Here is a 23540-nt window from a genome sequence, read left to right as displayed (position 1 = left end):
CCTAAAGCCAAATACATGCTCCATAAGTATATTGTACTCATCATACAATTCCGGCGAGGAACTTGTAGACCAGGCTGCCAACACGCCCTAGCCAACTTCAGAAAGATGCTCAGTTATCCAAGGGTGCTTCATACACAATCTGAGTCTCTTCATAAGAACACCGAGCTATATGGCCTGACGAACCACAGGTGGTCACCTCAGACAAATGGGAAATGAACTACAGAGCATGTACATCGTACGATCAGGCCGAACAAAGGGGGAAGCAGCAACGGAGCATGATTTTCTTGACAGTGAATACATTCTGCAATATCAGGGACCAATAAAAGGGGATGAAATAATACATGCATACCGACTGTGACAAGATACTTTTCCCCGGTAAACTTTATCAAAGAAAATCGACAGGCAGTGCACATAGGTATCATGTTCAAGGACTCGAGGGTAAGATGAACCCCAGTTCAGGTTTTGGTAAGATGGATTCAGTTAACCATGCAAGAAAATAGAGCCCAAAAAGTTATGCACCGTCCAGTGCATGTTTACACCCTTTCTGTGTCAGCTCTTCTAAAATGATGGGCCCGCAAGCCCCCTTGTCATCTAAATAAAGAGGGTGTGACTCAGGGTCGAACCCCTGTGTGCTGCATCTAGGCGTTGCTTGAGTCTGTCCTGTCGCCTTTTTAGACCTCCACAGAAGATATCACCCATGGTGCAAGCATTTACAAGGATCATGTCAAACTGTATACCCAAGTTGAAAATTACTGTGCTCAGTTGATCTTGGGCTTCGGCCTCCTTGGTCGCAAAAGAAACCAAAGCAACCCAAAAACAACTATAAAAGCAGGGATGGTTGTCATGTCTAGCTGTACGTCAATTTTCCTTTGACGAGCACATTTTGCAGGGTGTAGATTTGAGATGGTTGAGTTCACAGCATGAGAAAATCTGACAGGGAAAAAACAGCACATCAGAATACCAGGCATGTACCAGATCATTCCAGTTGGGAACACGACTCCATTTAATAAGACAAAAAAAACAACTTGAGCTTAATATTCTGATGTTTACAAATAAATATTCACAAATGCACATTAACAAATTCTACTTCACATAACAAAACGAATCGGACAAGACGTAAATAAAGTGTGAAAGCTCAAGGACTACTGACCCATTAGAAGCCTCCTCGAGCGACGACATGAGCTTTACCGCATCACCATACCGCAACCCTCTAGACATAAAGGCAACCTACAGACAAAACATTAGCCCCCTATACCAAAAATAACATAGGTAAAAGAGGCCTATCTGACAACAACTTACCCTTCTCCACATGTTAACAACGGAATTGTATTTTTCAACCATCACGCTCTCCTTGGTCTTGAAAATTTTAAAGCCTTGTTCAGCTGCAGATTGTTAAGGTTACAACAACAAAGCCTTTTTTGTCCCAAGCAAGTTGGGGTAAGCTTTGTTAAGGTTAATAGAAAAACATAATTGAATAAAGTGCAAACATCCCTGTTACAGCGTTTTTGGCTAGGTTTGAAGCCAAAAACATCCACTATAGTACAAGTTGGACTATCAATTGGCTAGCATGGATGTAAATTGTGCAAAAAAAAGTGTGTGGTGGCAAAAAAATGAATAACATATGGATGTTGGTTAGTGTACAAAGAAGATATTTTGCGCAAAATTTCTGCAGTGTGCATCATGATATTTTTCTCACAAATTTTCAAATGTGCATGTGTTTTTTTTTCAACTGAGAGCATGTGCCCCAACTATGAATCACTTGTGTGAAGTTCATAGTAGTTCTGTTCCAAGCCTCCAACTAGTTAAGTTCAAAGCAAGCATAAAAAGTATTACTCGCCGCTAATTTTCAAGAAATTGAATAACAAGACGATTATTAGGATACATGTCCTCTCTGTTATCAATCGTTGAATTGCTGAATTGACTACTCGTATGGATTCCTCCACTCCAGTAATAATATAGTTCCGAGCGATCACATCTTGCTGAAATTCTGAAAGTCGCCAACCTTTAGAACTAATAGATAAGGGATTACAACCCACAGACCATGTCCAGTCCTAGAAACATCAGACAAATAAGAAGGTATGAGAAAAGGAAGGGGCTCGAAAAGTACACACGCAAGCAGGTATTAAAAGGGGCAAAATAAAATCATGAAGGAATGCTAACAACAATGTGTATTAGGTCACATACAAGATATAAAGCTGCAATGGAGGAGAATATAGAAGTTGTCAACAAGCAATGATGGACAATTCGACACAACTAAGTAACAAAAAAATGGAAATGTAAATATTTATCAGGCAAAGTAAATATTTATCGACCTAGAAAGGTGGTAAATGCCACAAAATTTTCCTTACCTATGACATTTAGCAGTAACTTTTCAAGTTTTATCTTGGCAAATATAAGTTAATCATATCAGAAGTATTTCAGCAATATCTGGCATAGATGAAAACTGTTAATAAAAATTTTATGCAACATATCTATTCCCTTTTCATGCATGTGGTTTGGTGGGTGTAAAGCCTACAAGTAGCTCCAATGGAATTAAACACTACAACTGATGAAAATTGATAGCAAGTGTCACATGTACTCCCTCTGTAAAGAAATATAAGATCGTTTACATAGTGATCTAAACGATCTTATATTTCTTTACAGAGGGAGTACAACAGGAAGGTAATACATTCTGGATCGAACATCAAGTTAAGCCAACATGCACAATGGTTTGTTTGCGTCGAATACTGGAATTGCATGTCATAGCAAGACAATCATGGGATTGTGAAGACAGCATGTTGCTACGATATTGGTGTTAGAGCTGTACATACTTTTCATGCATTAGTTGTGTAATAACCCTATCATATACTCCCTCCGTCCCATATTATAAGAGCGTTTTTGACACTACACTAGTGTAAAAAATGCTCTTATATTATGGGACGGAGGGAGTAACTATATAAGGGGTATCTGCATATTTTCTACACCTGTACATGTATGTGGATCATAGCAAGAGAATCATGGGATTATATTGACATCATGTTACTAGGATATTGTTATTACATTTGTACATACTTAACATCTATATCTAAAAAATAACCCAATTGCACAAGGGGTTTCTGCATATTTTCCACACTCAGCCTACGGCCTCGTGGAAATAGAAGTTGCATACTTCCTTGCATGGTATCAGAGCCTAGGTTTAGGTATTGTCTTTCTCCCAATATATGTTAGGTTTAGGCAGGAGAGATATATGTTACACATTAGTCAACAAAGAATTAAACTGATAGACATGAAAGGCAAAACAAACCTCTGATGCAGTTTCATGAGCTGAGCTATAAGCCAGATGCATAGGAAGTAAACCAGATACATACTCAGCAGATGCAGCAATAGCCGCCTTAACTGGTTTCCTGTTTACAATGAGTTATTAGTACCATTAATGCAGTTGACTATAATGGCGAACATGTACGTGAACCCAAACTCAAAATGAGAAAGAAGACGGTATTAGCATGGGTACAATGTGTGTCAAGTTATGCGCTTGTTCTTATGACTGATGAAATAAGGGAGTTCACTGTGTTAGAAAGTCGACATGAGATCACAAACAAAACGGCTATTGTATGCCAAAGAAAAGTTAGCTGCCACATAGTTTTTTGCCCAACTCATATGGCAGGTGAAACAAATTATGTGTAAAATAATGAATTAAAAATGATGGTACAGTCCCATCTGTGGTCTCAAATCAAGCACACCCTAAATGCAGCAACCATTTGGCTTCATGAGAAAAAATTGGTCCAATTATATCTATTCAAATGACTTTAGTCAATGAATCAGAATTCAAATTTAAATAGGAAGTTAACATATGTTTACCCGCCACCTTTTAGAAAAATGGAATGTTTAAGCTTTGGTAAATGAAAATAAGGCTAGGATATTATATATTGCAAATGGAACCAGCCAGCAACACCAATGTTCTAGAATGGTAGCTCGCGAGGTTAACACCAATGTTCCCATAAAACTAATGAATAATACTACCAATCATACCTCAGATCCCATAAGATTGACCTCCCATTGCATTGTATGTGGCTTTCCCAAGAATCGACATCTGACTGAACCACGACGACCATGTTTGAAAGAGCCTTAGCTTGGTAATGTTTATCCAGTAATAGGGGTTCACTATGTATGAACCAGAATACTGGAACCTCCAATGTTGACCTGTGATTTGTATGTTCTCCTGTGTATAGAAGCAAAACATAGTTTATAATAATCCATCATACTGTAGCATGTGATGGTGGCCTAGGAGGTCATGACTAATACAAATGCAATTCAACATAGTAAAGACTTGCTCCATTTCTCTATGAACAAATCCCAGAGATGATAGTACATCAGTTCTTGAATACACGTTGACCTAAACACCACACAGTTATGGTATCAGTATGGCTACAACATAATCCAGAAAGTTACAAGCAAGACAATACATGGAAATGTTCTTGTGGTACATTAGGACTTTTGTGTTTATCATAGCATACAACAAAATCCAGAGGAAGATTCTATGCTTTCAAGTTATTTTTTTCTGGATCTTTTAAGCCCTTTTCCGTGCAAATGTTTTGTTGCCACAAAAAATGGCATCCAAACATTTTTTTCAACTGAAAAAACTAATTTGTATCACTATATGATTAATAAATTTTGCAAATACATAACTAGAAACGGAATAAACAAAGGTGTGTGTTGGATATCTGGTTGTCCAAAACAACAGATAAAGAGAATGGTGTTTAGCATTGCAAAAACAGATTCATCAACTTTAGCCTCATAAGATCAATAGCAGTATAGCACACAATCCTCGCATCAATCCATGCATGATGTTCTTTACTCATGTTCATCATCATATGCAAGACCAGACTTCAATCTGACAACTAAAACACATGCATGCGTGTGAATGGTCAACAGAACAGCATGAACTATGCAAACACTACCTTAACCGAATGGCATTCTTCAGGCTAAACAGCATTAAGTGCCCGGGATTATGAGAAGCAAAATATAACAAATCTATACCTTTAAGTGAAGTTTGCTCACTTAACTTCTGTAACTGGTGCTGGAGAATGGCAGAATCCAGGTATGTACGGACTGTGGACCTATAGGTACCATTGACCAATAGAAGTGGAACCGCGGCTGCACGGCGAGCCATAGAAAATGCCATCATCAATGCTGGTTCCTCTGACAATGACAGCCTGAACATCAACATGCAGAATTCAATCTCGTAAGAGTGGGGAAACAATTGTCAATATAGGTAATATCCACATAGGTAGTTTAGTCTTTGTGAACTACACTCAACATAGTTTGTGAGGATGTCAAGATAACTGTAAGAAGCACACAAGGCACACAACACTTTCTGGATTTTCCTGAATTTATATTCCTTATAAGCGAAAACTCATTTGGCTCTCGGGCGCCAGTGACCTCGCTATCCGGGGCACCTAGTTTGACCCAGCATCCATATGTCTCGCATCTAACCCATGCTGGTTCAGTTGTAAATATTGAACACGAGTCAGTATATAGATAACTAGGACCATATTCCTTGCTGTGCCAGGCACATTGATGTGCTGGTCCACTACTACTTATCTCATGTCTGCCTTCCGCTGAAAACGTCCTAGGTGGGTAGGTTTAGTTGTCAGTATTGTTAATCCATCCACACATAAACCAGTTCAATTAGGTACTCCTAATCTGCTGTGTGAAAGGAAATACTCCTGATCTACTTGTTATTGTATTGCTGCCAATATAACTTCTATTCATGGATTACAACACCATCATGTTAACAAGCAACGACAGATACTGTGTGAACACTAATCATGACTAACAGTCAGTTGTTAAGTAACAGAATGCTGCATCAGATAATTGTATCTATCCGCGTGAATCCTTGCATGGTTAGAGGTAGCAAAAAATAATTAGCAGACATTCAAGACAAATTTGTAAATACTATGAAGGATTGACAGAACAGACTACACCAACAATTTTGTACAGCACACATAAACAAAAGCCCCACCCATGTTCTTGCCCACATGAGACACAAATGAAAATTTTAGCCACTATTACAAGTTCATTACAATGATTTTTAGGGGGGTGGGGGGGACTAAATTTTCATAAGTTGCAGATTCATCCATCCCAGTTGAAAGTCTCATGCATGAGTTAGCATAAGAGAAAGAAGTACATGGATTTCACATGCAGAGTCAGATCACAAGTAGATGCACATGAATTTCACATACAGGTTCTATCTTGATTAGTTTTAAACCCTGTAGTAAGTTTATCATTCCATATTAGTAGCTAACGAAGCACTTCTTTTTGCTCTTGCTGATGGACAAAGGGCAAGTAATAGGGCTATAAACCAAGATTGAGAAAATGAAGTACACGTACATGTGTTGGGTAAACATTGACTTCTGAGATGGTAACAACAAAGAAATAAGGCCATCTCTGATGGATTTTACATTAATGGGCAACTGCTTTATGTTCCTGGCTTTCTGCAAAAGAAAAAGGACAATGCAGGGGGTGAGTAACTTTATTGATACAGAAAAATAGGCAAAAAAATATATAATAGCTACCTCTTGTGTGACGAAGTACAACTGAAATGATAGCTTCTCATAGTAATGGTATGCTCTGTGAGAAACAGATGGAGCAATTACATGCCTCATAGAGCCCCATAATGTTGACCCCAGGTGTGCAAGAAATGAATCACGAGCCACTGTGTAACTATGATGTTCCTGGAATTACAAGATGGAATTCTGCTATTAGAATACCTGTAAAAACATTGTTATTAAAAGAATGATTAACACTAGGTAAGTGTGTTGATATTAGCAGAAAGATGAGTTCATATTAAAACACAATTTTAGTGTAATTCTTCATCCTGCTTTTTGTTATTGTGCATGTCTTACTCTCTGCCTTCCTTCCGGTTCCTGTGTGAACTGTAATGCATGGCCAAATCTCATCATACTTCCTTCTTACAAAACCATCCGTCCAATTTCTGTTTTTCGTTCTGACATGCAAGGTGCAAGACTGAACATGTGATGTTGTACATAATTATTTTATAATCTTTAGATGATTGTATCAAACTAATATAGCATCTTACTTGCATTTTATTTGTATTATCGTGTTATATACGATGGGCCAATGAAAAAATGGAACAAAACAAGACCCATCTGATTATTTCTCAGCTACCAGTTATATGCAGTTGGGATGTACCACACTAGAGAGTTAACTACTTGCTACAAACTTTATAATGTTGGCATCTATACTGTTACTTCCTAGGCTCTACCATGTTGTGATTAGCAACACTTTCTGTTACTTGATGGCAACCTGTCAACTGATTAATACAAGCAACTGCAGGTGGTACCCTACATTATTTGGTAGCAACCATAGAAGTTATCCATGTGACTCCGTATTGTTATGTACCAGCTATTTATTTAAGTAATGAGTGTCAGTACTTCTGCATCCATCTAACCACTGGCACTTGTTACTAAAATAAAAATAACTGGGACAAAGCAATACAGAGTTAAATGGAGTAACTTCTATGAATGGTACCAAATAGTGTAGGGTCACCATTTGGTAGCAACACGTCTTCTTTTGTTAAGCCTATCATATGGTACACGATGGTTCAGACGGAGCACCAATTGAATGTTTGGTTAGCTTGATTCTTCTAAAGATAATAAGATGATGACATACAAGAACTGTATCTCCAATTGTCCAGTCCCCCATGTACATGACTACATGAGTAAATGTGTGCTTAAAAAGTGGCAAAACTGCATGCTCTCTGCTACAATGGTATAAGTAGTTGGACCAAGCTAACCTCAGAGGTATCTTTAAACAAGTTCCATTTTTCCATCCTCTTCAGGGCATCAAGAGCTTTCTTCTTATTAATTTCTTCAGAATCTCCACTATGGTAGCCCTCCAGTTCATTTTTCAGCTCGTGCATTCTCTGATCGAGTTCTGAGCAGAAAAATGAAGGTGGTAATTATGTTTCTGATAAAGTAATATTATGAACAGGATAAGACTCAAAAATGTAATTTACGAACGCTTCTGACAACTCGACCATTTTTCCAGGAAACCAGGGAATAAACAGGGCAAATTTATTAGAACTAATATTTTGATATTTTCATTATCTTAAACATATGCATGGATGTCAGGGAGGAGTAGCTGTGCTAGCTTGCCTGAAGCTTCTAGTCCAGCTATATCATAACATTTTTGAAGGAAAAGAAATACCAGTTACTTAGTAGCTTTCACAATCCATACGAAAACATGATGTTCATGCTTTTTTGGGTGGGTTAGGGGTTGGAGTACGGGTAAATACTTAATCCCTGGTGTGAGCTCCTGGACCAAAACGAATAAATAAACAAGTAATACGAAACAGCGGTGTAAGTGTGTTAAGGAGTATTAGTATTGGTCTAAGGGCATGTACAGTGGAGGCTACAGGAAGCGTTAGCCCCAGACATCCACGTAGATAAAGAGCACTGAAACAACCGTGTGAAATAATCTCATCCAATGCTACAACCTCCTCACTGGCCCCACCTTTCTCCCTCGTTTTCTTCACCTTTTTATCTTTCTCTCTTGCTTTTCTCCAAGACCGCATGGGTGCAGCTTAGCTTTGCCATTGTTTATGAGGGAGAAAAGGAGCCAATGGTACACCTACATCGTCAGCAGCAAACTTTTGTCAGCGGAGAGACAACCTCTTCTGCAGGAACCCGTTTTTCTCTCCAAGCATCACTTTGAGGCATTTTGGACCACCCGAACCTACGTGGAGGCCTGAGGCATCTGTCCATCGTGTAGCGATGGCCATGCCCTAAGTCTCCTTATATATTTGTATAATCGTACTGGTTTAGATTTCCTTACTTGTACTCAAAGTTTCTTTTTATATATATTTGCCCCTTGGGCTATGCAATACAGATAAGTTGCTTCTTAACAAAGTCACAACTTAGACGACAGATATCACCTACAAGTTTACCACCATGTAGGATAGTTAAAACAAAGGTGCAAATTTATGGGCATCCGGAAGTACCTTTGCAAAGGGCAAGTTGTATCCTTCTTTTCATGCAATGCTTGAAAGCAAAAAGTTCATATACATCAATTTCTGCCAATAGGATATCCACGGCATGGTAATCCTGAACCAAAAGAAATCACAGTCCATATGCAAATCAAGAGCTGGTTTCATTTTTCAAGATGTGACAACACAACAGAAAAGGAAAAAAAGGTGCTAAGTAGAGAAAGCCCATGCCCCTAAAGGCAGTTGGGGCGTCATTATGCTGTGAGAGATTAACCAGCTGTAAGGCGACTTATCAAGAGTTCAGGCATCAGAAGTATCGTTTAACACAGTAAAGGAAACAATTTCAAGTATCCCAAATCTTTCTGCTCCCTCTCTTCTTGCCTGTTATGCTGCCAGAGCTCTTCCTACCTCTAATGTTTCATTAATATCCTCTCACTCTCGTGGTTGGGGTAAGACAAGAAGAAATTTTGTAAAGCAGCACCACCACCCTTTATTACAAATCTACTATGCCCCATCATGGAGATCAGAATATAAAGGTGTCTCAGTTGATATTAGATTGAGTTGGCAGTATAGAAGAATATGTAAACGAATACTGATGGTACCTCGCCAACAGAAGAAAACCTTTCTCTGATTGTATCTTGTAGACTTTCTTCAGCCTCTTCCTCTGTGATTTCTGCATTAGATCAACTACAATCACTTCATGCTGAACAAACAAATTGGTGAGAAATTCCTGTGCTACAGAACATTATTGTAGACGTACACTAGAGAAAATGCACTCTACAGCTCAGTCTGCCACCTGGACAAGCCTACTCACTAGCTCGCTTGGGCTCTCATACCTGCTTCGGTCGAAAGATATAACACGGAGTTGCAATATACGACCCTTAAGCATTATATGCTCTTATTCTATGTTTGAACTCTATGCGGCAAAACTAATCCCACCGCTACCACACCTGTGCCCCACAGTCCACTAATTTGACCAGGACGCACCATGCAAATAGGTTAATGCCCTCAGCTATAGCCCATTTGTGCCGATAAATGCCTGGAACCCCCTCAGTAAACATTCAAACAGTTTACCCTGCAGGGACACATGCATTTGTGCTGATAAAGCAATGGTCATAATCCAGTAAGATTCACAACACCCACATCAAGTTGCTCGGCCATTTGACAGCCCTCAAGCGTTATATTATTCACTCCTTGAACTCTCTGTGTGAGACTAATCCGATACTAACCACCAGAATGCTAGCCTTATCAAGTACAAATGACATCCATCGTACTTTTATGATAGCCAACATTCTTTATTTCAGCAAGACATATGTTCTGGATGGTTTCCCCTTTAGCTCAGTCAACACGATAACTATACACCTGTCTTAACTTGTGTTCAGACTTTTCACCAGTTAATAACTCTAACAACATTATAACTGGTGTACTCTATATAAAGCTAACAGAATTTGGAACGACGTCATGAAATGAATACAGAACATCTTATGTAGGTGGTTTACCAAAAATGAGTTCAAGGCATAAACAGACTGACATGGTTAATAGATCAACTGTTCCTATAATTAACTGTAAAGCAACGACTAGTAAGATAATATATGGCCTTTAGAACAAGAGCAATAAACAGTAATGTAATATTAAGAACATGCTGGCAGCTAAGGAAACTAATGGGATATAACTTTTGAAAAGGTCAATAAACATAGTGACGCCATATGCATACCCAGTGCATAAGTAACCAGGCTCTGAAGTGCATAAACAGGTAGTAATGAAACATCATATGTACAAAGAAAAATGAAAAAAAAAAAACTGACCTGCGACAGCCCCAACAGTTTTTGCCACATTTGGCAGAGTAAGTTCTGTACGAACACCATCCCCACCGACAGCAGGGCCCCAGGAAAATGGTCCGGCAGTAAGATCAACAAAAGCAAACCTGGAAAAGGTAATTTTAGTTAGAAGGGAACCAATCCAACCTCAAAAGTATAGGAAAGAGTATACACTGCCCCCTGAGCTTTGATGACATGTCTGCTTTGCCCCCAGAACTGCAAACCAGGTTTTCTAAGCATGATTATTTATTATATTCAGGCTGTTAAGAGTTATCTTATGTTACCATGTATAGCCTGTTACCACCTGTACATGTATATATAACTGGCCCTTGGCCCCCAGGAAATACAAGTTGCATATTTCCTAACATGGCATTAGAGTCCTAGCCCCTAGGTTAAAAAGAAAAATTAGCACGCTCAACTCATGCCAATACAATCTCGCGTCGCCGCCATCTTCTCTGAGCCGACTATCATGCAGCCGCCTTCCAACTCCTCGTCTGGCCGACTATGCTGCCTCTCCTTTCCTGTCCATTGATCAGCACCATCCTGTGATGCCCCCGGCCTCCCGTGATCTGTGTTGTCTGCCGCCGCCGGCCCCCAGCGCCCGCCCACGATCCACCCACAGCCCGCGTCATCTGTTGTCGGGATCCAGCATCGGCCTCTCATCCGGTCGCCTACGTCTACATCGCCTCCTGGTGGCCTCCATCCATGCAACTCTATCTCCCTTGGTCGTTCACCTCCTAGCTGGTTATTTCCTCTGCCCCAACGCTCGAGGTGTTGGATTTGATCATTCGTCTGATTACTAGACTAGTTTGATCATTCGTCTGCTTCCGTTATAAAAAAAGTTACAATGAGTTTTGATGGTGCTAACTACACCGAGTTTGTTGCCTTTATGTGCATTCATATGCATGACCTTTGTCTCTGGGGTGTTCTTTTTGGCGAGGTCTCCTGTCTGTCGCACCCGGTTCCTCCTGTGTCTCATGTCTTCTACCCAGCCGACGTCACCGGCTCTTGCCACGGATGCTTCTCAGGCTGATAAGTATGCAGCAAAGGTTGTTGATGATGTGCGATTGATGCTTATGACCATCGGGTCTTACTATCGGAGGGCTCTTCACACTTACCGTGATACAATAGAGAGAGAGAAGTGCTACAGCTCTCCTTGCCACCGTTGAGAGTCTCTCGTGTAACCTCTGCTCCGACCCGCTCCACTCTTATCACCGACAGAAACGTCTGGCGATGTAGAGCTCGGAGGAGCGCGGTTTCCCTTTGTACATGGCGTATCTGGTTGTTGGAAGTGGAGTTGTGGAGATCCAGCTGTCCCAAGTGGCACAGTCCCCGACGATGGTGAAGCTATGAAGAATATGATGTGGACCCGATTGCATTTTTCTATCTCTATGCAGGGTCCTCTTCTCAAAAGTCAAAGACCTTGTCTGTAATTTTTGTTTTCCTTTGGGTTCTAATGTAATCTGCCCTTCATCACCACATTATTATTAACGCGGGTTTTGGGTCCTTCAGGACCCTACTAGTGTTCAAAGAAAAGAAACACTTACCATGATGACATGTTTGCTTACACTCAATGGTTTGAAAATGATGCTCGTGTCGCAGTTGTTCTCAGTGTCAGTGCCAGCTTTCTACATCAACTTGCCTCTTGAGTTTATGGGCCTTACTCTCGTCTTTGAGATAAGGACTCATCATCGACAGCACCATTAGCATCTGGTAATGCCCTATACTTGTCTGTGGTCCGCTAGAAGCATGCTCTTCAGCAGAATGACTCCACTGGTGATGATTTCTACACACAGTTCTGGTATCTTTGCATTGTCGGTTGTGTACTTGCTAGTGTCGCCAGGTTGTGCGGTCAGATTTCTGGAGTTCTACGAGTTTTGGTCTCGGCTTCGCAAGGAGTTTGAGCCGCGGCATGCTTAGCTGTTAGCTCGTGACCTGTCTCTTATGGAGGCGCTTTCTAACATTTGTGCTTCATGTTGAGACGCACCTACATGGTGCTGGTTTACTTGAGGTTCCCTCTGTGCTTGCTGCTCGAGCTCCTGCTATGTTTGTTGCACTGGCTCTTTCCAGCTCCACCACTCTTGCCCTCTCCTTCTGGTGGCAAGGGTCACTCTCGTAGTCACTGCAGCTACTGCAACAAGGATGGTCACGTGAATCTGGTTGCTTCAAGAAGAAGCGCCACATGCGCAACATGGAGCACACTACACCTCTTTGACATCATCAATTGTCTCCTCAACTGAGGGGGATATTGTGAGACTTAAAACGTACACTCGCCGCTTCAGGTTCTTCTTCGATGTGTGTTGTCTTATGGCACTGAGCTACCACCATTACACAATAAGGTACATCCCCGTGGGTTCTGGATTCTATGGCTTCCTTTCATGTCTTTTGATTCTTCCACCTTGTCCTCCATTAGATCTCTTGATTTTCCTGTTTATGTTCCTGCAGTTGATGGTACTCCTCTTTCTATTGCTAGTTGAGGCACTCTTACTGCTTTTTTTTTGTTCCCAATGTTGCTCATGCTCCTTGACTTACCATGAACCTATTTTCTGATGTTCAGATCAGGATCGTCGCACACAAGCTCTGGTTGGGGTTGGCATCATATTCCTTCCGTTGCCACCACTATTGCCAGCCCCTCAGCTTCCATCGCTTCAACTACTGACTCCTTCCAGCAGTCGCATCATCAACTCGGTCTTTTGGGGTCTGTCTCAACAAATGTCTCTTTAGAGTGCCAGGGTTGTAGCACAGGTTAAGTTACCTTATCATACTAGTGAGTCAATGTCTCGGCGTCCTTTTGATTCAGTTCATTCCGATGTATGGCACACTGCTCCCTTCACTTTGAAAGGGGGGCATCGATACTATATTATTTTTATAGATGATTTCTCTCGCTACACTTGGCTTTATTTTATGTCTTCTTGCGATGAGGCTCAATTTGCTGTCATGGCACACTCAGTTCTCTATGTCTATATGTGTGTTTCGTGCTGACTCTGCTGGCAAGTATATCTCCAAGATGTTGCGTGGTGTCCTTACTGAGCAGGGTACACTTGCACAATTCCTGTCCTGGTGCTCATGCTCAGAATGGTGTGGCTGAGCGCAAGCATCGTCCACCTTCTTGAGACAGCTCGTGCGTTGACAGATCGCCCCTCTCTTCCGCCTCACTTTTGGGTTGAGGCTATTTCCACTTCCACCTACCTTATCAACATTTAGCCCTCTACTGCTTTGTAGGGTGGCATTCCTTTCAAGCGTCTTTTTTATCATTCTCCTGATTATTCGACGCTTCGTTTATTTCGTTGTGTTTGTTTTGTTCTTCTTGCCCCCCATGAGTGCACCAAACTGACCGCTCAGTCTATCAAGTGTTTCTTCTTAGGATACAGTGTCTTTTCAATGGGTGGGGATATCTCTTTCTTCACTTTTCCTGACATATCTCACTTTGCCCCACCATCCCACTCATACTCATCCAACAGTTGCAGATCTGACGCCGCCATCTCCTATGGTTTCCTCTCCTCACTTGTCACATGATTTTTGCACCTTCCATCTCTGGTAGATTCTCTGTCTCCATCACCTGAGTCTATTTAGCCAGTTGCTCCTCGTATTCTTCCCTCTTTTCCTCGCTATTATGCTTGTCATCCACGTGTAGTGGGTGAGTATACTGATGTGCCATCTACTTCTGATGTGTTGTCTTAGTTTTCGTGATCGGCCTCGCCTCGCCATTGACCGCTACGGTTTTTCTGGCGCTATTGTACCTCGACTTCTTATCACGATGTTGTCCATCCCGAATGGCAGATGAGATTGCTGCTCTTGAGTGCACCAGCACATGGGATCTTGTTTTTCTTCTTTGTGTTTGTCCCATCACTTGTAAGTAGGTCCACAAGGTCAAGGCTCGCACCGATGGTTCTCTTGAGTGCTACAAAGCTCGCCTTATGGCACGCGGCCTTCAACAGGAGCATGGTCATGATTACGATGGGACTTCTGCTCATGTGGCCCATATAACCACGGCTTGGTGTGGCCTCTGTTCGCCATTTGTCTGTATCTCAGCATGATGTTAAGAATGCCTTTCTTAATGGTTAGTTGCGTGAGAGGATTTACATGCAGCCACCACTTGGGTATTATGTTCCTGGTGGCATGATCTGTCATCTTCGTCGCTCTCTCTACAGTCTTAAGCAAGCCCCTCGCGCCTAGTTTGACCACTTCGCCTCCGTGGTGAGAGCCGGTGGTTTTTCGGCGAGTGCTCATGATCCTACGATGTCTGTCCACCTTTCTGCTCATGGGCTACTTGTCCCGTGGGTGCAGCTTGTTTGCCAACTATAACAACAGGAGTCCACACAACATGGATGCATACAGTTCATTCTGGTGGCTGGATGTCTTGCAACTGACAGGACATTTACAAAGGTGTCACGACTGTTGTGATTGGAGATGGAAAAACGACACTACTTTGGAAGGACTTATGGACCCAGAACGTGCTCACCGGTACACACCCTAGAGCCTTCTGCTTTGCTCACAATGAGGATGCCTTGGTGACGGACATTTGAATGTTGTGGATCTGGGCGACATCTTCCATTTGCCGCTATCAATTCAAGCCAGAGAGGAAGCGAGGGAGATCCAAGTCATAACAGTTCAAGGCTAGCAAATACTATGTGTACTTGTTTCTGAGAAGTGCATGCTGATCTGGCCTTCAAATGGATTTGGAAATCCAAGTGTCCAACAAGACTCAAAGTTTTCGTCTGGCTTTTGCTAGCTGACCCTCAATACAAGAAACATGCTTCACGAGAGACATTTTAATGTCCAGGAAACCGTGGAACACCTATTCTTCCAATGTGATTTCAGTGCTCATTGTTGGGCTTCCTTGGCCATTCTTGGCCTGCCTCTGGATCAAGACTAGAGTTGTTACATGCAGGGAAACAAAGCTGAGGCAAAACTATGTTTATGGAGATATTTGCCATGGCTGAGCCCTCGAACCAATCCTGGCTGACCAGATTCAAAGAGGACCTCTCTCTGTTGGTTCATAGATCTAATGAAAGACTAGAGCCTTTCATAACCTCCTTTGTAAAACTCAATTTGGTGCTCTACTCTCTTTTGATCTCCTTGTTTTATCCCTCAAAATGGGAGAGCCCCCCCCCCCCCCAGTACATATGTAACATATTTTTATTTTTAATATATTTCAGTGAGGTGCTCCCTCATGGTCTTCAAGGTTAGAAAAACAGAGAAAGGTGAAGCGGAGCAGAGTAGAACTTCCCAGACATGTGGTTGAAAAGAATTAAAATATATCTGATTAGCCAAGTATTTGCCACTTTGTAGTCCATGTCATCGACCAGTAGCAAAAATTAGGGTAGTTATTCTCTCCGGTTTCAGAAAATCAAGGGGTGGGATAGCTAATCTGGTAGTCAAATTTCAGGGGGGTAATAATGACTTTTTCCAACAGTAAAGCAAAACAAAATCATAGCAGACCTGTTTCTGCCGACCCATATATCTGTAAGGCATTCAGCATGCAAACCCTTCAAATCACTGGACATGAGTGCGCTCTCTAGAACATCATGCAGCTCATCTTTTGCACCGTGTAATATCTAACAAGAACACATGACGTTACTTATATATACATGGTAAGATATTTAGTTGTGTGCACTGATATAAGTGTGGCACCTGAACAGCTTTGTCATAAATAATGTCCTCTTTACTCTTTCCTGCCTTCAACAGTTCAAAACCGCTTAAGGCTTCCTTGCACTGTTTTGACCAATCACCCTGTACAAGACATGAAAAGGGCATTTTATTGAGTTACACGTAATATTGTCACGATTGGTTTTCATGTAACCTTGGGTTACACACAATAATAATCCACCAGTCATACAGTACATCTTGGCAACAAAACAAGTACGTTGAAATTAAACAAGGTACTTGAAAAGCACATAAGGTATGATCCAAACTAGCAGTGCAAAAAGTTGGTGCTGATTCCTACTGGCTTCATAGTTTTTTGCTTTCATAAGACTAAGAACTGAATATCTAAACTCAAAAAGTTCAAGTGCCTCAAAACACAGGGCAGGTAATATAAACTGACTATGACAAACTAACAATCACATATGGATCAGTAGGTCCAAAGCTTAAGCACACTCGAGAACCAAACAGTGGTTGGATGCTTAGTGGATGGTTGTTACCCCGGAACACCAGGGATAAAACCCGAGTTTGGCACTTTGCTGTTTCATTAATGTGGATTATTCTTTCAGTGGGAGGCGACGTTCCAGTCGATAGCGAGGTGCGTGTGGTGACTTTGCAAATCTTTAAGTTCCGTGGCTCTAGTCTTTAGTAGACGATTTGTGTGTGTGTCTGTTTGTGGTGGCGTGTGTGTGTTTGTGATGGTGTGAGAGTGAGTGCGCGCATCTAGCTGTACTTGGTGTTTCTAAAGGAAAAGTTTGAGCACTCACAACACCCAAATTTGGGGTAGAAGTAGAAGACGAATAATATAGCACAAATGGAAATGCTGGACTGAAACAAAACAAAACATACCATATCCACGTTGTCAGTTGTGGTCCATGAAAATGATGACAGGGGGTGATTTTCATACAAGGGCCTTTTGTTGACTCCCTTCTCTATATCTGCTTAATACAGAGATGCTACATGGTAAAGTAGCGGAAAAGCATACCGTATAATTTTAATAAAAAATACAAGTGAGCTAATAGTGTTCTCTTCTGAGGGGTTTTACAGTGAAAATATCAACTTTTCCTTTACAAAGCAGAATTATTGCACAAAACAAAATATTTGAATAAAAGAAACACCATGTTTCTCAGTTGGGAGGAGTTGGGAGGACTGTATGCATAAAGTCCACATGGCCTTGGCCCCAGACCAGATTTTTCTAATGCTGAATAAATGTGTGGTATGCATAAAATGAATGCACAAAAGGCAGCTGCCCCAGTTTCCCTTTTCAAAACAGATGTTCGAGCACACTCTGGTATGTTGATTGCAGATGTGGATAAAAATATAAATTATTAAAAAGTTAAACTACACATAGATACGCTAAGTATCTGACAAGAACAGAACAAAGTTCAACATGGATATTATTTACAGGGATGTCAGAGAAAATTACATGACTGTTCAAGAAAATAATGAGCTAGGGAAGTTGTATAGAATTATGATAATAATATCAAAACCAACTCATGCAATCCAAAATTTTGGTATACCATAGTAACACGATATGGAGACAATCCTTATTCAGAAACCTATTTTTCAGCTTTGCATATGCATAGACTAACTTCTGAGGAAGCAATGTCAGCACCCACCGCATATATCTCTTATTGATCCAAATATTAAAATATGGGTCAATGAAGAGTTCTACTTATCATCTATATGTGTTTTCATCTTTAATGTTACATGAACTCAGAAATCAGAAGTTATAACATAAAACAGGAGAAGATAATATTTACCAAGATAGAGTTTTGGGTCCCTTTTAGATTGGAGTATCCGAGCTTGCAGGGTCTTATTCTGAAAAAATAACCACTAACATGTCATGTTCCAAAAAATTACAGCTTTACTCACTAAAGAATAGAATACACTCAAGATCAATAGGGAAATTCACATTAAATTAAACATAGGTTGTGCAGTATCCATGTATAGAATAAGAATCCCATGGAATCATAGGACATACACATTAAAAATTATAAGCGCTTAATATGCAGAACTCAGGGACATATGTAACTGTTAAGAGTTACATATATACTCAAATATAGTCATTGTAAATTTCTCGTTGTATAAGGTGCTTGCTGCATATTTTCCACACCTATACATCTATAAATACTGGCCTTATTGACCGAACTCCTGCTGCCATGGGAACTGTTAGGTTTTATAGGCTTTTGTGAAGCCTTCGCATCTCAACTTTTAACATGGCTAGAGAACCCTAGCAAAAAAATTACTTAAGGTTCAGCTTCTACTCATAACACTCTAGAAAATATTACTTGGAGGTTAAGAAAACAAACAAATACAAGAACATGACTTCAGGACCAACTTATCAGTAGAATCAAGTTGACTTCAGATCTTTTTTCTTTACTTTTGTCTACTGTTCATCATCATATCTTCTATATGGGGACAATTAGTGACACTTGTGCTAATCGCAACCGTGCATATACTATTCTATTTTTTTAGGGAAACATATATTATTCTATTGCAATAGAGTCATCTGTTATGGGTTACTGGACCACATGGGCCAAACCTAGAGTCCTTGACCATGTCTACGGGCCACATTCACTAAGCCGTCCTGCATAAATGTATCACACTTCAAGAGAAAAAAGCCATGATGCCTTCTTGTTGCCAAGCCAACAGCTACCAATTGAAGATAGTTTCATGTACAAAAAATGCCAGAACAACAATATGCACACCAAAAAGATTCATGAAATCAACATTCAACAAGATAGAAGCACAATGATATTCCTCAATTCCTTGCAGGAAATTTGCTAAAGCATGCAAGCATACCTCCCTCAGTAAGTTGATCTCAGACTCGGAGAAGCCCTTCCTGTGAACACAAATAGCACAAAATACAAATAAATGAGTATGAAAAGAATTAGATGATGAGCTATTGGTTGCCAAAATGTACCGTTACTCTTGAATAATGAAACAGTGTGAGAAGGAATGCACAAAACGCTACCCAGAGAAACTAGAAATCGACAACTTGTAGAGTTTGTACCTTTTCCATCTTAGCAGCAGAATTAGGCTATTTGAAATAAATAAATTTCTAAAAGGCAATACACTATCTAACAACAATTGCTCCAAGTCCAAGCGTTTCCGGAAATGAGATGGTTGTGTGCAATACATGGCAACATTGCACAATCAGATTCATATAGTAAAAATAGGTTTCTAGATAGGTCTGGGTATGTTAAGAGTTAACAAAACAATTTAGAACTATGATGTGTGTCATGCTACATAATTACTAAACAATATTACCAATTGTTCCATATTTGAAGATCAATGAATTGAAAAGGTCATATGTGTTATATGTAGATTGCCCAACCTCCTTCATCAGTTTGCTGCTGGTTGGTGCATGAAACTTGAGATGGTATCATAGCCAAGAGGTCTTGGCTTCAAGTCTTGAATTTCGCATTGTAAATAAAAAATTATTTCCTCCCTTTCTGTTCACGTTTAGGCCTTATCGAGCCACATGTGAGAGGGGGTGTTGAAGCATATCTGGATTACCCAACCTTCTCCATCAATTCAGACTTTTAATTCTCTACTGGTTGGTACATGAAAGTTAATATGGTATCAGAACCAAGAGGTCGTGTGTTCAGGTCTTGCCTTTCACAAGTCTTGGTGCATGAAACTTATTAATATGCACATTTTCGTGTTCAAATTCTCATTCGCATATATATATATATATATATATATATATATATATATAGGCTCGTGACTGAACAGACAAAAGTGTCCAACTCAGCCATGTTTAGTAATGACCATCTTACATGATGGACAGGCATGGTCGACCCCGAAGACGATATATACTGGAAATATTGGCTACATCCCTTTGAGTAAATAATAACTGACATGACAATTTAGACATTGATTATTTAGTAAATAAGAATATTAGTCTTGCAGATTCTACCTGGCCATACATCATCCCGAACTAAGTCTTTAGGAATTCAAGACAGGCCATGTAAATTGAAATGTCAGTGCAGAAAATTAAATCCAAAAGGTTCATACCATGAAAAGTTACCAAAAAATGACACATCATGTTCTTGTTTTATGACAATATTGTCATTAAATGTAAATGAGTGCATCTTCTATCAGAATCATGTTGGTGTTAACTACACAAAATGTAATGCAACATAAATATCTGCAAACTCACCGATATCCATACTGAGTACTCTTTTCAATAGGCTTGGGGTTAAGAATGAAGATGTTGTATGCTTCTTGTATCTGAAGGTGATCAACAAGTGTTGAAAATACATGCTCCATTTGATCACTGTCCACTTGCCAAATCGCCGCCCCACTTTCACTGTATAAAGTAAAGAAAATAATATTTGTAAGCAATGATAAAATGAGGGAAATGCGAGGTGGCATCGTAGAAGTGATTGTAAAGGCCATCAGAAAGGATTTCCAAGTAACTGTACGGTAAGAAGGTTTTACCCTGTAACAAGTCTAAAAGGAATTATCAAAGAAAACTAGAAATAAACTATAAACCAATAGCTACACACACACACACACACACACTAAAGCATATTTCGTTGGACAATAAACACACAAAAGTCTTGGATGTGTTATTGGTTTGAAGCACTACATTGCATTTCCAAGTAACAGAGGGAGATCATAACTTAAGGTTCTTTGGGATGCACAATCAAAATTGCAGTGTCAGTCTACAGTTACATTTTCTGGTATATGCTTGCACAATATGAAACACTTTACCAAATTGCAGAATGTCAAGAACTGCAACAATGTGTTTCAAGAACATCTGACCTGGGATCTGTGAGATCTTCTCTGCGTGATAGAACTTTTACAGCATGTTCAAAGACAGACATGATATCTTCTCCCATATGTATTGCATGCACAGAAAAACTACACCAAAAAGAAATGGAAATGGAATAGTTGAATCAGTACTCATGGAAGCATACCATGGCCTAATTACAGAAGAGGGTAAAACATTGCATGATAAATTGGAACAACTGCCTTAAGTGTAGAGGTTCATTACTTGTGATTCACGTGGCTGACTAAAGGAAGATCATATTTCTTTAGTCTCTTAACGGTAGTCTTATAGAACGGGCTAAGAACTTCTCCAACTGGAGGGATTCTCGTATGCTCAAATATGTGATCAATTTTTGTAAACCAGCGCTCTAGTTCTTCAGGTCCCAACTTAAACTCTGAAACAAATAGAGGGACTGTTAATGCTCGGTACAAACAAAAAGCTAAAGGGAATAGTATTATTGCCTAGGTATATACATAATTTACCATGGCCCCCTTTGCCATCAAATCCCATAAAGATGAAGTTGACAGGGATTGAAAAATATATCGAATCAACTTCCGCCAGGTTCATATAGTTTGCAACATTACCTGAATACAACAGAAGAATAAGCAAGGGATAAGCACAGTTGTAGAGAGAAATATGTTTTCTGATAAGCAATTGAGCACACAATCTTAAGTCCTATACTATACATATCTCGTGTGCAATCGATTGCTTCAGATGCGCATATATTAGTCCTGCCATCACTCTAATCACCTCTCCACACAAAAATGAAGCCAAACCCTCAATATATGATACTTACCATGAAGCAACACCAAAAAAAAAAAAATGGTTGCCAAGAAAATGGCCACATGGCAATAACACTATCTGTAAAAAGTACACACGACGGGTTTGTTCATATCGAAGTTGCATCTGCCAGTTGCTCTGATCATTAATTCTCAACTACATACAAACCCTAACTTCCCTTCAATTCCCTTAGTTCTTTATTGCAGATCTTAGCCAGCAAGTTCTACAAGATACTGATATTGTTGTTACTGGCTAATGGTTACAGTGGTATAAACGAAAACGGTCATAGCACTCCTGCTGAAAGAATGGCGATAAGCCCATGGGCAGAAGTTTATCATAAGCTTTGAACCTACAATTCCAATTCAGAATATAACACAGTGGCGATAACATCCAAACATTGATTTAAAAGAAGTATCACTGAGGGACTATGCTGAAGCTACTGAAAAAGAAGCTTCTGACAAAGCTTCAGAGACATGACATTGAAGAAAATTGATGAGCCAAGACCAGAACCCACCAGCTCTCGTGAAGTTGAGAAGCCCAATGTTGATGGAGTCCCTTGACTTCGAGCCCTCCAAGTCATCGAACTCTACAAAAATCAAGAAACGCATAAGCACCCCCGACCCCATAATGCCACAGACAAGCAGGAACACCAGGCAGGTGCCAGGACAGAAACAAAATAATAATGAAGTGAGGAACCGGACCTGTCCGCATGACCGATTCCGTCCAGAACTTGCTCTGGGGCTTCATGTTGAAGAGCGAGAAGACCGAGGAGCCGGCGTCGCGGCCGAGTTTGCGCGTCCGGGTACCCGGCGTGGTGGGCTCGGCCGCCTCCGGGGACGGGACCTACGGGCGAAGGGCGAAACAGTGGGCGTCAGGAAGCCGAGCGGAAGGGGGCGGAATGATCAGATCTGACCAGAAAACTAGGTTCGCAGAAGAGCGGATTACCAGAGCGAGCAGCAGGAGGACGAGCGCGGATACTAAAGGGGCGGCGCGTGGCCGGAAGGGGCTCTTCATCTCGCCGGCCGGGGCGCCGCGGCGCCGGACAGCGGCTGCGTCGGGGAGACCGGGAGGCGAGGTTTTGGGGATTCCGGATCAGGGGTTCGTCGCTCGCTACTGTCAGTTCATCGCGCTTGGTGATGGTGCGTTCTGTTTCTTCTGACCAGTGCTGGCCTCTCTATCTGTCGCAAAGGCATCGCACAAGTACTCGCGTCCTGGGCCTTGCCCACGTCCAGCGCTCCTCCGATTTTCTTTCCTTTTGTGTTTTCTTCTTTTCTATTGGTTTTACCAGACGGTTTTTCCAAAAAGAAACCGGCTGCTGATTTTTTAATGATTTCAAAAAATATGTAATTACAAGATTAAAATTTTACAGAAAAATAAAACATGTCCGTTAGTTAAGCAAATGTGCATAAATTTTGAAAATGTTCACGAATTATAAATTGTTCACACATCAAACAATATTCATGTTTTCTGAAAAAAATTTAGTATATTTAAAATGTTGTCATATTTCAAAAATAAATGAATTTTTAAAAAA

At 40.6% G+C, this 23540-nt stretch overlaps 1 protein-coding gene across 1 annotated transcript; it reads right to left on the bottom strand.

Moving 5' to 3' along the window:
- Positions 1 to 259: 259 nt before the first annotated feature.
- LOC125511230 (uncharacterized) lies at positions 260 to 23184 on the bottom strand. The gene is made up of 25 exons (XM_048676553.2): positions 22955 to 23184; positions 22711 to 22852; positions 22524 to 22595; positions 21712 to 21813; positions 21455 to 21623; positions 21223 to 21321; positions 20615 to 20764; positions 19252 to 19291; positions 18210 to 18267; positions 17296 to 17384; positions 16438 to 16536; positions 16246 to 16361; positions 10792 to 10910; positions 9589 to 9659; positions 9002 to 9104; positions 7796 to 7935; positions 6555 to 6713; positions 6370 to 6473; positions 5017 to 5192; positions 4009 to 4198; positions 3284 to 3383; positions 1883 to 2051; positions 1300 to 1382; positions 1151 to 1227; positions 260 to 930 (listed from the first exon to the last, which is right to left on the bottom strand). Exons 1-25 carry the CDS (start codon positions 23021 to 23023, stop codon positions 759 to 761), a joined length of 2868 nt encoding a protein of 955 aa, XP_048532510.1. The 5' UTR covers positions 23024 to 23184; the 3' UTR covers positions 260 to 758.
- Positions 23185 to 23540: the final 356 nt, after the last annotated feature.

Source organism: Triticum urartu, chromosome 5A, assembly GCF_056163025.1.
Source record: "Triticum urartu cultivar PI428250 chromosome 5A, HENAU_Tu73, whole genome shotgun sequence".
Classification (NCBI taxonomy): Eukaryota; Viridiplantae; Streptophyta; class Magnoliopsida; order Poales; family Poaceae; genus Triticum; species Triticum urartu.
Note: the sequence above shows the minus strand (reverse complement) of the source record. Positions and strands in the feature narration are given on the sequence as shown.